Source organism: Rhinatrema bivittatum, chromosome 7 (assembly GCF_901001135.1).
Source record: "Rhinatrema bivittatum chromosome 7, aRhiBiv1.1, whole genome shotgun sequence".
NCBI classification, from domain to species: domain Eukaryota; kingdom Metazoa; phylum Chordata; class Amphibia; order Gymnophiona; family Rhinatrematidae; genus Rhinatrema; species Rhinatrema bivittatum.
Genome location: NC_042621.1, coordinates 310,566,095 through 310,582,618, shown reverse-complemented (window position 1 = coordinate 310,582,618; position 16,524 = coordinate 310,566,095). Strand labels below are relative to the sequence as shown.

Genomic DNA, 16,524 nt, shown 5'->3' with positions numbered 1-16,524 from the left:
GTCCGGACCCCTCCAGGGTCGGCATCAGGACCGGTACGGACCCCTCCAGGGTCGGTGACAGCAGAACCGGTTTGGACCTCTAGGACCAGCTGGGCCGGTTCAGCAGGCGACATCAGATCCGGGGACGACATCAGATCCGGTATGGGCCCCTCCAGGGGCGGCAGCTGGGCCGGTTCAGCAGGCTCAGAAGGCTGAGTCAGAAAGTCTGTCAGTAGGACCGGTTCGGACCCCTCAGGGGACGGCAGCAGGGCCGGTTCGAGCCCTTCCGGGGGCGGCAGCAGGGCCGGTTCGAGCCCCTCCGGGGGCGGCAGCAGGGCCGGTTCGGACCCCTCCGGGGGCGGCAGCAGGGCCGGTTCGGCAGACTCAGGCTCTTCTCGGGGTAGTGCAGCAGGCCCGGACCCCTCTTGGGGCGAAACAGCAGGCTTGGACCCCTCTTGGGGTGATGCAGCAGGCTCGGACCCCTCTCGGGGGGGATGCAGCAGGCTCGGACCCCTCTCGGGGCGATGCAGCAGGCTCGGCCCCCTCTTGGGGTGATGCAGCAGGCTTGGATCCTCCTCGGGACGATGCAGCAGGCTCGGACCCCTCTCGGGGCGATGCAGCAGGCTTGGCCCCCTCTTGGGGTGATGCAGCAGGCTTGGATCCTCCTCAGGGCGATGCAGCAGGCTCGGACCCCTCTCGGGGTGATGCAGCAGGCTCGGACCCCTCTTGGGGCGATGCAGCAGGCTCGGACCCCTCTTGGGGTGATGCAGCAGGCTTGGCCCCCTCTTGGGGTGATGCAGCAGGCTCGGACCCCTCTTGGGGTAATGCAGCAGGCTCGGACCCCCCTTGGGGTGATGCAGCAGGCTTGGCCCCCTCTTGGGGTGATGCAGCAGGCTCAGACCCCCCTTGGGGTGATGCAGCAGGCTCGGCCCCCTCTTGGGGTGAAGCAGCAGGCTCGGACCCCTCTTGGGGTGATGCAGCAGGCTTGGCCCCCTCTTGGGGTGATGCAGCAGGCTTGGACCCCCCTTGGGGCGATGCAGCAGGCTCGGATCCTCCTCGGGGCGATGCAGCAGGCTCGGACCCCTCTTGGGGCGATGCAGCAGGCTCGGACCCCTCTCGGGGTAATGCAGCAGGCTTGGCCCCCTCTTGGGGTGATGCAGCAGGCTCGGACCCCCCTTGGGGCGATGCAGCAGGCTCGGATCCTCCTCGGGGTGATGCAGCAGGCTCGGACCCCTCTTGGGGCGATGCAGCAGGCTCGGGCCCCTCTTGGGGCGATGCAGCAGGCTTGGCCCCCTCTTGGGGTGATGCAGCAGGCTTGGCCCCCTCTTGGGGTGATGCAGCAAGGTTAGAAGCAGTGCACATGGAAGACACAGATTGCACTGCTGTGGGCTTGATACCTCGAGCCAAACTCTGAGGCTCCTTATTTTGTTTCTGGAGGAGCAGTTTAGAGAAGGCACAGGCAGTTCTAGGACGTCTAGGGAAAGTGCTCGTTATTGTCTCAACAGCAGCTGTGGGAAGCAGAGCCCTGCTAGAGTTAATCAGCTCTCTCTGTTTTAGAGAAACCTGTTCCCGAGGGTCTAGCACTGGTATCACAGAAGCCTTCTTGGTCAGGTAAGTCCTGGGTTTTTCTTTCCACAAACTGCCAGCTAAAATGTCTGTTTTAGTTGAGCCAGAAGCAGAATACCGGTTAGGAGAGCTGATTGTTTTTTCTAATGGAACAGCTGGTCCTAGAGCAGAACAACAGGGGCAGGGTTTGCCTGGTGGTAACAGACACGGAACACAGGAGCATTTCCACCACCCTGGTTTTGGAGTTAGACAATTTAAACATTCCTGATAGACCGAGACGTTCCTCTTATGACAACTGCTGCAAACCCAGTGCTCTTGGTCTGAGAGTTGACATGCAAGACAGTTCTTGTAACTGGGATAGTTCAAAGTCTGGCAAAAAGCACAGACATAAAAACTTGGAGGCTGAGGCATAATGTGAGTAGAGGTAAAAGAAAAATTGGCTCACCGGTAGTACCAAGACCTATCTCTTCCCCTGGAAATTGGTGGCTTCGGCATACTGTTACGCTTGGGCTCCGGTCAGGAGTCGTGAACACCACCCAGCAGGGTGGCTCCAGGTGGAGAGAGACAGGAATGGCTAGAAACAGTGTCTGGTTCCAGGCTGGGTCAGGGCAGGCAGCAAGTAGCAGTGTCTGGGTCCAGGCTGGGTCAGGGCAGGCGGCAAGTAGCAGTGTCTGGGTTCAGGCTGGGTCAGGGCAGGCGGCAAGTAGCAGTGTCTGGGTCTAGGCTGGGTCAGGGCAGGCGGCAAGTAGCAGTGTCTGGGTTCAGGCTGGGTCAGGGCAGGCGGCAAGTAGAGGTGTCTGGGTTCAGGCTGGGTCAGGGCAAGGCAGGTCAGAAGGCCCGTAGGCCACACACACACAGAAGGCCCGTAGGCCACACACAGTAAGCAGGGCAAGGCAGGTCAGAAGGCCCGTAGGCCACACACACACAGAAGGCCCGTAGGCCACACACCGTAAGCAAGGCAAGGCAGAGAAGGCCCGTAGGCCACACACACACACAGAAGGCCCGTAGGCCACACACCGTAAGCAAGGCAAGGCAGGGAAGGCCTGTAGGCCACACACACACAGAAGGCCTGTAGGCCACACAAGGCCAGGCAAGACAAGGCAAGGAATAAGGCCCGAAGGCCGCGCAAGGCAAGGCAAGGAATGGTCCAGGGACCAAATGCACAGCAAGCAGGAAAGGCTAGAGCAGGGAGCCCAGGCGAGCTCGATGCCGAAGCACCGAGGGAACTGTCAGGCAGGGTTATAAGGAAAAGCCCAGAACATAGAGTGGACAGGGGAGATGGACTGGGCCTGCCAGGAGAGCCAGCACTAGAGGGACCCCTGGTGGTGAGGCGGTTGCACAGCAGCCATAGCCGTAACAGGACAGTTCGGAAGTTAGTTTGATTTTGTAACGGTTTAAGTTTTATGATGACCATTAGTTTGGCATATCCTTCTTTGACTTTTAATGATATGTGTTGTTTGAGGCTGAGTTCTGTGTCTATTATTACACCGAGGTTCCGTACTTTCTCGGCTATTCCAATTTTCTGATTGTTTTTTAGTAGTATCGGAGATTGGATGACTGTTATGTTTTTTCGTTCAAGATGGAGGAATTCGGTTTTTTCTATGTTAATGACTAGCTCCATTTGATTTAGTAGTTGTTTAATGATGTCAAGGTGAGGTGAAAGAGGCTATTTTAGCCAAAAATCATCCTTCAAAAATTGGAAGAAGGATCCATCTGAAGAAAATAGGATAAAACATAAGCATTGTCAAGCTAAGTGTAAAATATTGATAAGACAGGCGAAGAGAGAATTTGAAATGAAGTTGGACATAGAGGCAAAAACTGATAATAAAAACTTTTTTAAATATATCCAAAGCAAGAAACCTGTGAGGGAGTCGGTTGGACCATTAGATGACAGAGGGGTTAAAGGGGCTCTTAGGGAAGATAAGGCCATTGCAGAAAGACTAAATGAATTCTTTGCCTCTGTGTTTACTAATGAGGTTGTTGGGGAGATACCAGTTCCGGAGATGGTTTTCAGGGGTGATGAGTCAGACGAACTGAACGAAATCACTGTGAACCTGGAAGATGTAGTAGGCCAGATTGACAAACTAAAGAGTAGCAAATCACCTGAAGGAACTCAAAAATGAAATTTCTGATCTATTAGTTAAAATTTGTAATCTATCATTAAAATCATCCATTGTACCTGAAGACTGGAGGGTGGCCAATGTAATCCCAATATTTAAAAAAGGCTCCAGGGGTGATCCAGGTAACTATAGACCAGTGAGCCTGACTTCAGTGCCGGGAAAAATAGTGGAAACTATTCTCAAGAACAAAATTGTAAAGCATATAGAAAGACATGATTTAATGGAACATAGTCAACATGGATTTACCCAAGGGAAGTCTTGCCTAACAAATCTGCTTCACTTTTTTGAAGGGGTTAATAAACATGTGGATAAAGGTGAACCGGTAGATGTAGTGTATTTGGATTTTCAGAAGGCGTTTGACAAAGTCCCTCATGAGAGGCTTCTACGAAAACTAAAAAGTCATGGGATAGGAGACGATGTCCTTTCGTGGCTTACAAGCTGGTTAAAAGACAGGAAACAGAGAGTAGGATTAAATGGTCAATTTTCTCAGTGGAAAAGGGTAAACAGTGGAGTGCCTCAGGGATCTGTACTTTGCCCAGTGCTTTTCAATATATATATAAATGATCTGGAAAGGAATACGACGAGTGAGGTTATCAAATTTGCAGATGATACAAAATTATTCAGAGTAGTTAAATCACAAGCAGATTGTGATAAATTGCAGGAAGACCTTGTGAGACTGGAAAATTGGGCATCCAAATGGCAGATGAAATTTAATGTGGACAAGTGCAAGGTGTTGCATATAGGGAAAAATAACCGTTGCTGTAGTTACACGATGTTAGGTTCCATATTAGCAGCTACCACCCAGGAAAAAGATCTAGGCATCATAGTGGATAATACTTTAAAATCGTCAGCTGCAGCAGTCAAAAAAGCAAATAGAATGTTAGGAATTATTAGGAAAGGAATGGTTAATAGAACGGAAAATGTCATAATGCCTCTATATCGCTCCATGGTGAGACCACACCTTGAATACTGTGTCAATTCTGGTCGCCGCATCTCAAAAAAGATATAGTTGCGATGGAGAAGATACAGAGAAGGGCAACCAAAATGATAAAGGGGATGGAACAGCTTCCCTATGAGGAAAGGCTGAAGAGGTTAGGGCTGTTCAGCTTGGAGAAGAGACGGCTGAGGGGGGATATGATAGAGGTCTTTAAGATCATGAGAGGTCTTGAACGAGTAGATGTGACTCGGTTATTTTCACTTTTGAATAATAGAAGGACTAGAGGGCATTCCATGAAGTTAGCAAGTAGCTCATTTAAGACTAATCGGAGAAAATTCTTTTTCACTCAACGCACAATAAAGCTCTGAAATTTGTTGCCAGAGGATGTGGTTAGTGCAGTTAGTGTAGCTGGGTTCAAAAAAGGTTTGGATAAGTTCTTGGAGGAGAAGTCCATTAACTGCTATTAATCAAGTTTACTTAGGGAATAGCCACTGCTATTAATTGCATCAGTAGCATGGGACCTTCTTAGTGTTTGGGTAATTGCCAGGTTCTTGTGGCCTGGTTTTGGCCTCTGTTGGAAACAGGATGCTGGGCTTGATGGACCCTTGGTCTGACCCAGCATGGCAATTTCTTATGTTCTTATGTTCTTACATGATTGCTAGGTTTAGTGTTTTTTCCAGTGAGTCTTTGATTGGTAGTAATATTTGAATATCATCAGCGTATATGTAGTGTATGATACCCATGCCCGCTAGCAGATGGCACAGTGGAAGAAGGTAGATATTAAAGAGTGTGGCAGAGAGTGCTGATCCTTGTGGTACTCCAGTCAATAGATTTATTTTCTTTGACAGTGTGTTTTTTATTTGAACTTGATAATATCTGTTACTTAGGTATGATCTGAACCAGGCTTTAGTTTTTTCCATTAATCCAATTTCGTCAAGTCTTTTTAGCACATGATTTACTGTGTCAAAGGCAGAGGATAGGTCAAGCATTAGAAGGATGTAATGTTTACCGTTGTCAAAGCCTCTCATTATGCTGTCAGTCAATGAGAGAAGTAAGGTTTCGGTGCTGTAATGTTTGCAAAATCCGTGCTGTGATGGGTACAGTATATTATTGTTGTCTAGGTGTTCTGCTAATTGTTTCTGAACGATTTTTTTCTATTAATTTTGCTATTAGTGGCAGATTTGATACTGGTCTGTAGTTACTCAGTATAAGTGGGTCACTGTTCTTTTTCTTTATTATTGGTTTAATTATTGCTCCTTTCAGGTTATCTGGAAGGGATCCCTCCTCTAAGGAGAGGTTTATGATTTTTGTTAATGTAGGGGAGACTATGTTAGCTAATTTTTTGATGTCGATTGTTGGTATGGTGTCAATTATATGTGGGGCTGGGTTTATCTTTTTTAGTATGGTTTCAACTTCAGTTTCTGTTGTTTCCTCAAATGTGGCCCAATGTGTACTGTCCCTTGTGTGCATTTTGATTTCTTGTTTAGTTGTGTTTGGGATTTTATTTTTCAGGTTTCTAATTTTGTCATCGAAGTAATGAGCTATTTCGTTACATTTGTTTTCAAGTAGCTCTGTGGGAGCTTCTGCTGTGTCGTTGGTAAGGTTTTTGACTATGGTGAATAACGTTCTAGGATTGTTTGAGAATTTTTCAATTTTTGTCCTATAGTACTGTTTTTTGGCATCAAGGATTGTTTGTTTGTAGTAGGCTAGATGTTTTCTATATCTAGATAGGTTTTCATTGGTTTTGTGTTTCTTCCAGTCTTTTTCTTTTTTTCTCAGATTTTGCTTGATTTCTTTTATTTTTTGGTTGTACCATGGGTTTGTTTGCTTTGGTTCTTTGATGAGGGTGTGTTTCATCGGGTTGATTTCGTCTGCTAGTTTATTCATTGTTTCTGTCCATGTTTTTGTTGCTGAATGGGCATCTTTGAACTCAAATTCTTTTAGTTTTTCGTCTAGTTCGTTTCCTAATGTTTCAATGTTGAATGGTGGATGGAAACGTTCAGATATTTACAGGATGTGACATTTTACAAAGAAAATAAAAGTTCACTGAGAAGGGATCCTGATATGAAGCTGGAGAGAGGAAGGTTCAGGGGAAATACTTCCCTGACAGAGTGGTAGACGTCTGGAATAACTGAGCAGCCGAGGAGACAGAAAGCAGAAAGTGCAACTGAACTGCAGCTGGCTGGGGACAGATACTAGGGATGTGAATCGTGTCCTCGATCGTCTTAACGATCGATTTCGGCTGGGAGGGGGAGGGAATCGTATTGTTGCCGTTTGGGGGGGTAAAATATCGTGAAAAATCGTTAAAAATCGTTAAAAATCGAAAAATCGGCACACTAAAACCCCCTAAAACCCACCCCCGACCCTTTAAATTAAATCCCCCACCCTCCCGAACCCCCCCCCCAAATAACTTAAATAACCTGCGGGTCCAGCGGCGGTCCGGAACGGCAGCGGTCCGGAACGGGCTCCTGCTCCTGCATCTTGTCGTCTTCAGCCGGCGCCATTTTCCAAAATGGCGCCGAAAATGGCGGCGGCCATAGACGAAAAAGATTGGACGGCAGGAGGTCCTTCCGGACCCCCGCTGGACTTTTGGCAAGTCTCGTGGGGGTCAGGAGGCCCCCCACAAGCTGGCCAAAAGTTCCTGGAGGTCCAGCGGGGGTCAGGGAGCGATTTCCCGCCGCGAATCGTTTTCGTACGGAAAATGGCGCCGGCAGGAGATCGACTGCAGGAGGTCGTTCAGCGAGGGTTCTGGCGCCTCGCTGAACGACCTCCTGCAGTCGATCTCCTGCCGGCGCCATTTTCCGTACGGAAAATGGCGCCGGCCATACGCGTATGGCCGGCGCCATTTTCCGTACGAAAACGATTCGTGGCGGGAAATCGTTCCCTGACCCCCGCTGGACCTCCAGGAACTTTTGGCCAGCTTGTGGGGGGCCTCCTGACCCCCACGAGACTTGCCAAAAGTCCAGCGGGGGTCCGGAAGGACCTCCTGCCGTCCAATCTTTTTCGTCTATGGCCGCCGCCATTTTTCGGCGCCATTTTGGAAAATGGCGCCGGCTGAAGACGACAAGATGCAGGAGCAGGAGCCCGTTCCGGACCGCTGCCGTTCCGGACCGCCGCTGGACCCGCAGGTTATTTAAGTTATTTGGGGGGGGGTTCGGGAGGGTGGGGGATTTAATTTAAAGGGTCGGGGGTGGGTTTTAGGGGGTTTTAATGTGCCGGCTCACGATTCTAACGATTTATAACGATAAATCGTTAGAATCTGTATTGTATTGTGTTCCATAACGGTTTAAGACGATATTAAAATTATCGGACGATAATTTTAATCGTCCTAAAACGATTCACATCCCTAACAGATACGGGGACAGTGAGGGAACAGTAAATCGCTCCCAAGAGCAGAGGTAAGAGTAGAGGTGAAAACAAAGGGGCAGATGAGAGAAGCAGGCGATAGCAAGATGGGACCAGTTGGGTCGTTACTGTTAGGTTGGTGGTGGCCAGGTGCCATCGAGCAAGTCCCTGAGTACATAGAAAGCAAGAGATATTCCATCAAACACCTCACTAGTTAATTGCTTAGATTATTGCAAAGTGTGATGATCAGACACAGAGGTGCTAGGTCTGAATCTATGTTCATCTACTCAGGATAGCAGAGAATCAAAGAGGAAGTCCACAAAAATGACTTGGATAAGGAGTGAAATCATGCAAGTGATCAGACAGCTGGGATGTGTCCTTAGCAGTGGGGACAGGGGAATAACTGGATAAGGAGAAATCCTGCAGGGGGTCACACTCTGGGGCTGGCAGCTGGGATGTGTCCTGAGCAGTGGGGACAGGAGAATAACTGGATAAGGAGACATCCTGCAGGGGGTCACACTCTGGGGCTGGCAGCTGGGATGTGTCCTTAGCAGTGGGGACAGGGAAATAACTGGATAAGGAGAAATCCTGCAGGGGGTCACACTCTGGGGCTGGCAGCTGGGATGTGTCCTTAGCAGTGGGGACAGGGGAATAACTGGATAAGGAGAAATCCTGCAGGGGGTCACACTCTGGGGCTGGCAGCTGGGATGTGTCCTTAGCAGTGGGGACAGGGGAATAACTGGATAAGGAGAAATCCTGCAGGGGGTCACACTCTGGGGCTGGCAGCTGGGATGTGTCCTTAGCAGTGGGGACAGGAATAACTGGATAAGGAGAAATCCTGCAGGTGTCACACTCTGGGGCTGGCAGCTGGGATGTGTCCTTAGCAGTGGGGACAGGAATAACTGGATAAGGAGAAATCCTGCAGGTGTCACACTCTGGGGCTGGCAGCTGGGATGTGTCCTTAGCAGTGGGGACAGGGGAATAACTGGATAAGGAGAAATCTGACAGACCAGCTGGACCAGCTGCTTTTTAAGTGACATCATTTACTATTTTACTGTTTGATATCCACTAAAACTCCAGATGCTTCTCTGCAGTACACTATATAGCTAGTACTTGTTTTTTCATCTCCCTGTTTCTCATTAATTATTACGTGTCTGCTGCAGGCTCGCTATGTGATCTTGAACTGGTCGCTCTGGGGCAACGTTTTGAAAGGTTTGTAATCACACACATGAGGCTTGAATCCTGGTTCCGTGCCTCGCTCTGCTTTGCTTCGTCTCAGAGATAATGACCAGGAACATGGCAGCCCCTGTCCTGTTTGAAAAGAGCTCTACCACCAGTTTACTGTGCCCTGACTTGGCTGCATGGCTGCTCCTGAATTATTACACTGGATGAAAGGGGCCACTGAGAAAAAATGCCTCTTTCCTTCACTGTTATAAAATAGAGTTTGTCTGTCACTTTACCCTAGAAATAGTAAGAAAGTCCTTCATGCCGTGGAACGATCCCATTGAGAGGTTGCTTTTGTGAAACAGATCTGGACCCTGCACTCCACAACCGAAGGATTTCCCCGGGAGTGCTGGCAGCCGGAAGAGAAGGTGCTCATCCAAGGAAGATGCTACCAAGGGTTCGATGCCATAATACCAGTCACCACCACGGATAACTCCCCTGCAGAAAGAAACGAGTAATCATGCAGAAATCATCCGTTGAAATGTGCATGGCCAACACTGCCACACACAAACAGACTCAAAGGTGAAGAATGAATCAGAGAACATCTGGGGTCCCCAGCATCACTGCTCTGTTTATAAAAAAGGTGAAAATAGTAAGTGCTTTCTCCGAGGATGGCAGGATGGTAGTCCTCACACATGGATGTCCCCAAAGGGATGACAGCTTCAACTCAACAAGATGGGTCAGCATCGGCATTGGCATCGAAGGACCTAGGAGCTGCACCAATGGACACCTCGCCATTGACATTGGAGGGACTGTTGGTTCCATCGATGTCGCTGATGGATAGAGGCACCGGAAACCGACCTTTGTCTACCTCCTCTGGGCCGAGGATGCTAGGTTCGTCCTATTTGACCTCGGCACTGGGGAAAGACTGGGCCAAACATTGAGGAAAGCCTAAAAAGCATCGGCACCGGTCCCCGACAATGCACAGTTCCGGGCTTGGGGATGCACTGACTTTTGCTGCGATGCCCCCGAAGCAGCCTGTGGAGAGAAAAGTCCATCCTCCATCGATGCCTGGGGTCCACAACGGTCTCCACCATCCTTGTGCCAGTCGCCATCCCCCTCATGGGTCATAGGAATAGCTGGCCACCCCTCCTTCCTCCCAGTCAGTGTTGGCATTGGCAATGTTCGAGGAGGAGCTGGAGCATCAAGTCCAGCTGGCAGTGGAGTAGGCACTGTAGAGCTTCGGTCCTGTGGCACCGAAAGCACTGGAGCTGATATTGTCCATCCTCGTACTGCTTCTGGAGAAGCTCAATTGCTAATCAGTGCATTACTGACCCAGCTGGTGTTGGTTCCCAGGACAGCACCAAGGCATCCTCCTACCAATACGATGGTCATTGCCGGTTCCTCCAAGGAAGAAACTGCACTGAGGCTGGTAGAGACACTAAGGTCTGTAGTCTCCCATCCAGTTCCAATCGGTGCCTGTGCCTCTGGATGTAGGCCAAGAATCTAGGGCCCCATCCCCTGTGACATACAGTGAGGATGAGGGCCCCTATGACTCCTGAGGGAATTATCAAATAGAGTCCTCCTCCAAGGTCTTGGATGGTCTCCCATCAGACCTTTTTCCATATGAGCGAAGGAAGTCTCCGCCTGAGGACTTAACCTTTGCAGGGTTTGTGAGGGTGATGGTGGAGGCCATCCATTCCAACTTTTGACAAAGGAGGATGCCAGGCACAAAATGCTTGAGATCCTTCAGTTCATGGAGCCTCCTAAGAAGATTGTGGTGGTCCCAGTACATGAGATCCTTAAGGAGCTGCTGCTGGGGATTTGGGAACAACTACACAGTGCCTCCCATTAACAAGAAGGCAGATGGGGTTTGACTTGTCAAGAAGGCTGCCGGATTCGATAAGCATCAGCTGCCTCACCGGTTGATGGTGGTCGAATCCACCCTCAAAAGGACCAAGCACTCTCAGACCCATTCTTTGGGAAGTACTACAGAGTACAACAGAGCAATGGATGCTCTTGGGAGGAAGGTGTTCCACGGTGCCATGCTTATTGCCCACATCGCTGCCTATCAGCTCTAAATGAGCCAGTACTCGTGGGACATCTGGAAGCAGGTGCAGGATGTGGCTGAGCAGCTGCCTCAATGGCAGCAGGACACCCTCATGTCGCTGGTGCATAAGGGTCTGGAGTGCGGGAAACACGAGGTCCATGCGACCTACAATGTTTTTGAGACAGCATCGAGAGTCTGCAGCGGGAATCGGTGCCCGCAGAATGGCATGGCTAGGGGCCTCAGATCTCCAACCGGAAGTGCAGGAATGACTTGCTGACGTGCCGAGGAATGGAGAGAATCTCTTCAGAAATAGGGTGAGGGATGCTGTGGCCCAGCTTCAGGACCACCATGAAACCCTCCAACAACTCTCCACCAGTATTCTGGACCCATCCTCTTCTTCCTCCAGGAGGCTGTCGAGTCCAGAGCCAAGGAAGTCTTATCCTCCTCCTCCTTGCTCCCATCAACACCATCAGAGCTCCTGCAGCCATCCCATGCAGTAGAGAGCTCCCAAGCCCCAGCCGATTCCTCAGCCAACCCAGGGACAGGGTTTTAACTGGGTCACAGGGAGCGTGGTTGTGACCGTTGCTGCCCGACGGCTTCACTCCGCCTACCTTTCCTTTTCTGCGACTCCTCCTGCTCTTCGTGGATGCCTGGCTGCCGCAGCATCCGTCTGCTGTCCTCTCCGGCATCCCCGGACCGGCTTGGGCGCTGCCTCCCGCCATGCTCTCCAGATACCTTAGGGTGCGCGCGCCGCGTGGCCCACATTCTTATTTCCTCATTGGCGCGTTCCTCAGGGGCGTCCCCCTGTGATGACGTCATGCTGCCCGGATATTTAAGCCTACTGTTTATTGCTAGCCGTTGAGTTAGCAAGGGTGATCTTACGGATGGGATTCGCTCTCCGTACCCAGCTATTCTGCCTTCCAACTTCCATTGGACTCTTTCTGCTAACGGGTTACCCGCTCCTCAGGGGCCTCTTTGTTTCTTTCAGGTCGTTATCAGATAACTGGTACTCACTCCTCGAGGGCCCATGTTCCCTGACTTGCTGCCTGCATCTATCTCCTCTTCTACTTGGAAGAATTCGCTACAGACACCATCAGTGAGTACTACTATCATCTACTCCTCAGAGCCGTCTCCCTGGAACCAGGTACTCGCTCCTTGAGGGCCTGCCCCCATTCCAGCGCCAGTGCCATCTCCTAGGTGGAACCGCTGTGTGAGTACTTTGCCAACAAGTCTCTCTACCTCCAGGGATCTGGTACTCGCTCCTCGAGGGCCAGCTCTCCGTATCTCGGAGCTTCTCCATATCTGGGACTCTTGAATGTTCTATTGTACTCACTTTCTCAGTTTTCTCCACTACAGCACTGCTACCTGAAGAACCGCTGTTCCAGCGCCCTGGGGAATACTAGCCCAGCCGGGCTACATCATCTACTCACTACTGCCACGTCTGGTGGTTTCTCAAACTGTCTAAATAAAGAACTATCTGTGTTTGTGTGTCCAGAGCTGAGCCTGACCTGTGGCCCATCACGTGACTTACTCCATGGGCATGGTCAGCTGCCACAGTGTCCAAGGGTCCACTCAAACCTCACTAACTATAACAAGTGTAAGCCAGTTGCCTATATCCGGGGCAATGGACCCTCCGGTTGGGGGCAGGCTGTGATTCTTTGCGAACCAGTGGCCCAGTGAAACCTCAGACCAGTGGGTTCTTTCCATCATCAATCAGGGGTACCAACTGAATCTATTGGGTGTCCCACCAAATTGCCCTCCGTGCCCATATTGGGGGTCAGTAGTGCATCAGGAGGTACTATGAATGGAGTTCTCCCTCTTAACAGCCAGAGCGGTCAAGCCCATATGACCAGGGCAAAGAGGGTGAGGATTCTACTCCAGGTACTTCCTGATCCCAAAGAGAAAGGGAGGACTCCATCCTATCCTAGACCTGAGGGCCTTGAACAAGTTTCTAAAAAAGAAAAGTTCAAGATGATTTCCCCGGGCAACTTGATCCCCCTTTTGCAAAAAGGGGACTGGCTATGCTCCCTCGACCTAAAGGATGCATACACCCGGTCACAGGAAGTATCTCTGATTCGTGGTGGGAAAACAGCACTGCCAGTACTGGGTGTTGCCGTTTGGGCTCATGTCTGCCCCATGGGTCTTCACAAAATGCCTAACCATGGTGGAATCGCACCTCCGCAGACTTGGAGTGCATATTTTCCCAATTCTGGACGATTGGCTGGTCAAGACAAGGTCACCAGATCCATGTGCTTGACTATCCAGGTGTTGGAATCGCTAGGGTTCCTTCTCAACTACCCAAAGTCACATCTCAGCCCTTCTCCTCAATTGGACTTCATGGGAGCCCTGCTAGACACGGCTCAGAGTTCCTCAGCCTGAAGAGCTGATCCATCTTGTTGAGTCAAAGCTGAAGTCCCTTCAGGGTCACCCATATGTGAGGACTAACATCCTTATCTCCTTGGAGAACACCCGTTACAGGTAAGCAACTTTGCTTTCACTGCTTTGGAAATATTCGCACATACTCGCATCTTTTGGAGAGGAACAATGAGGTATTTTATTAACGGTAAAGCTTCCACTGCACAAATACTAGAAGAAATCTCTGCACATTCACTCAAGTGTACACATGCATTACTGGGTGGAATGGCTCGGGATCCTAACTTTCAAACCTATTCCTCATTCTATGTGTCAATGGGAAAGGCCCTTCCTCTCTTACTGGACCAGAGGTAGAAAATAATAACTTTTTCTGAACAGAGGTCCCATGTGACCATACCATTCATTAACATATATGCAGATATTATACTAAAGATCCTCCCTCCCATATGATCACCCAGAACGCAGGCACATATGTATACACAGATGTTTCTCTAGCCAGCTCATAAGATAATGTGTTTTCTGCAGGTCCAATATGGATCTTTGAGTACCGCCCTAGAGATACTTACAGGTCGATTTTAAAACGAGTGTGTAAGCACCTATACATGCTGGAAGTTCTAATCGTGCGTGCAGTTACGCTTATATTTTTTAAAAGAGGTTACTCGAGCACAGCTACCCTGCTTGTGTCTTCCATAGGACCTCATTGGCTTTTAAACGCGTATGTCAGGCAATTTTAAAGCATGCTCGCACGAGGCACATTCCCAGTAATGCAATTAGCCCACCAGTGTGTCCAGTTAATATCAAGGTCTTTCAGACCCCTCTGGTTCTACATCCTGCACACTGCCCAGTTGACCCGGACCCCTCACCCTGTGCTATAACCCTAAAACCCGAGATCTAGAGACCTGCTCCTCATGAGGAGGGGGCGGTAAAGTTACGTCCATATCTGGGGTATGCAGACTGCAGGTTTCGGTTTTAATGTTTAGTGTTATGGGCGTAAGACTTGCCCCATGCTGGAACGCCTGCATCCTTATTCCTTACACACACACGGGTACATATGGGTGCATCTTGCAGCTTTTTAAAATCCGCATTGCCGTGCATGACTCACAAACGTGCGCGTGTGGGCATTTTTGCATGAGCAATGCTTTTAAAATCAGCCTGTTAGGAAAGAGCAAAGCACTTACCTGAGGCCATGACATATACTTAGGGCAACCACAGAACTTTCAACGCCTTCAATAAATCCTTGATAGTAACAATTCACCTGCAAGGCAGACAGCACGCGCATATTTTAAATCGTAACAACGTCCATAAATAAATCGGCATCTCATGCACTCATTTGTCAAGTCTTTGTGTCTTGACTAGAATGCAAGCATGAGGCAGGGACTCCCTTATCTGCATTTGTAAAAACTTTTCGATAGAGACTTCAGTATGCAATCATAAGGAGGATTTTAAACCAGTGATTCGGTGTTGACAATCTGTGAAGAGACAATTTTTGCTCCAATCCTGAGGTCTGTTTTCCCAATTCAGTTGTAACTAACTTCACTAGTGACATTTTTTATGTGTGTATTCAGGTACAAGAGAGGCAAGCAGTGTTGGCTCTTATTATAAGGAATAACAGAGAAGCAGATAGTACTTGTTCTTAGTATGAGCAGGGTAAGAAGGAGGCAGCAGTGCTTGGCTCTTATTATAAGGAGTAACAGAGAAGCAGAGAGTACTTGGTCTTAGTATGAGCAGGGTAAGAGGGAGGCAGTAGTGCTTGTCTCTTATTATAAGGAGTAACAGAGAAGCAGATAGTATTTGGCCTTAGTATGAGTTGGTTCTCTCTATGAGAGAGACTGCAGGCAGTACCTGAGTTTTTGATTTAGAAATCTCCAGTTTCCCATCCTTATTGTAGGTATAGATGGTAAAGCCTTCACTGATCAGTTTTCTGTGAATAAAGGAAACATACATGTGTAGCATCTGCTAATATGACAGAAAACCCCTGGTATTATTACACTCATGTTTCTGAACAACTATACTCTCGCAACATTGCCAAAGTAACTTCTGATATTATGAGACAGGTATCCAAACATGGTACCTCTCAGATAAGCACCAACACCCTATGTTATCACTGAGAAAGCTCCGTTTATCATCACCTAGGCTTGCCCAAGTAACATCACCACTGTAGTTACAATTATTATCACACAGGTATTATCAGATATGTTTGTAGGATTTGTCGTTCCATATATCAAGCTTCAGAGGGATAGCCGTATTAGTCTGGTGTAGGGAAAATGATAGGAGTCGAATGGAACCTTGTAGACTAACCAATTTATTAAAGCATGAGCGTTTGAGGACAGAGTCCACTGTTGACCTACATGAAGGACACATAAGAAGCACATTATACCGAAAACGCACTGACTGCCATAGATAGCTACATGCCTTCAGCGTTTCACCACCACCACCACCAGGTCTATCGTCTACAGCCAAGCCCTACGATACAATCTGTTCTGACCCCTGAGAGAGGGACTGCAGCTGGAGAAATGACAATGTGCATTCTTGGAATTTATGCACCTCTACCAGCAGATGGAGATGGAGCAAGCCGACATCACAATATATATAGCCCTGCAGTGACATCAGCCCGCCAGTATTCTCCGTCTCCAGTAGATGGTGGACATGCACCTCCCTACTGGGGATTGCTTAAAAAAAAAATTTAGAAGGAGAAAGAAGAAAGAAATAAATTTGTCCCGCTCTCCTGTAGTGTTACCTTATGGTCCCTCCCTCAGTCGAGTTTTCCTGAGGTGATATCTGCAGATTCCTCCCTCAGTAGAGTACCTTGGTCTGGTAGCTGGTTTTCCAGCATGGACTTACCAGTAGAGAGACAAACAGCTGAGAGGCTAGTGGGGGCAGGAAGCTGAGCGCGGTGGTGAAAGCCTTTGTCCTCTTCCCCCACAAGCAGAGACCAACTCTGTACTCGGCCGGGCCAAGCTGAGCTTAGGTAAAGAGTAAATATATAACAA

The 16,524-nt window shown here is 49.1% G+C and overlaps 1 protein-coding gene across 1 annotated transcript in view; it reads right to left on the bottom strand.

Annotated features, from left to right (window-relative positions):
* Nucleotides 1–16,524, bottom strand: part of LOC115096253 (disintegrin and metalloproteinase domain-containing protein 9-like) — a 150,600-nt gene that overhangs the window by 97,224 nt on the left and 36,852 nt on the right. Inside the window, exons 4-6 of the mRNA XM_029610761.1 lie at nucleotides 15,377–15,455; nucleotides 14,713–14,789; nucleotides 9,408–9,609 (exon numbers count right to left, since the gene is read on the bottom strand). Of these exons, the coding sequence (XP_029466621.1) occupies nucleotides 9,408–9,609; nucleotides 14,713–14,789; nucleotides 15,377–15,455 (358 nt within the window). The remainder of the gene's footprint in view (nucleotides 1–9,407; nucleotides 9,610–14,712; nucleotides 14,790–15,376; nucleotides 15,456–16,524) is intronic.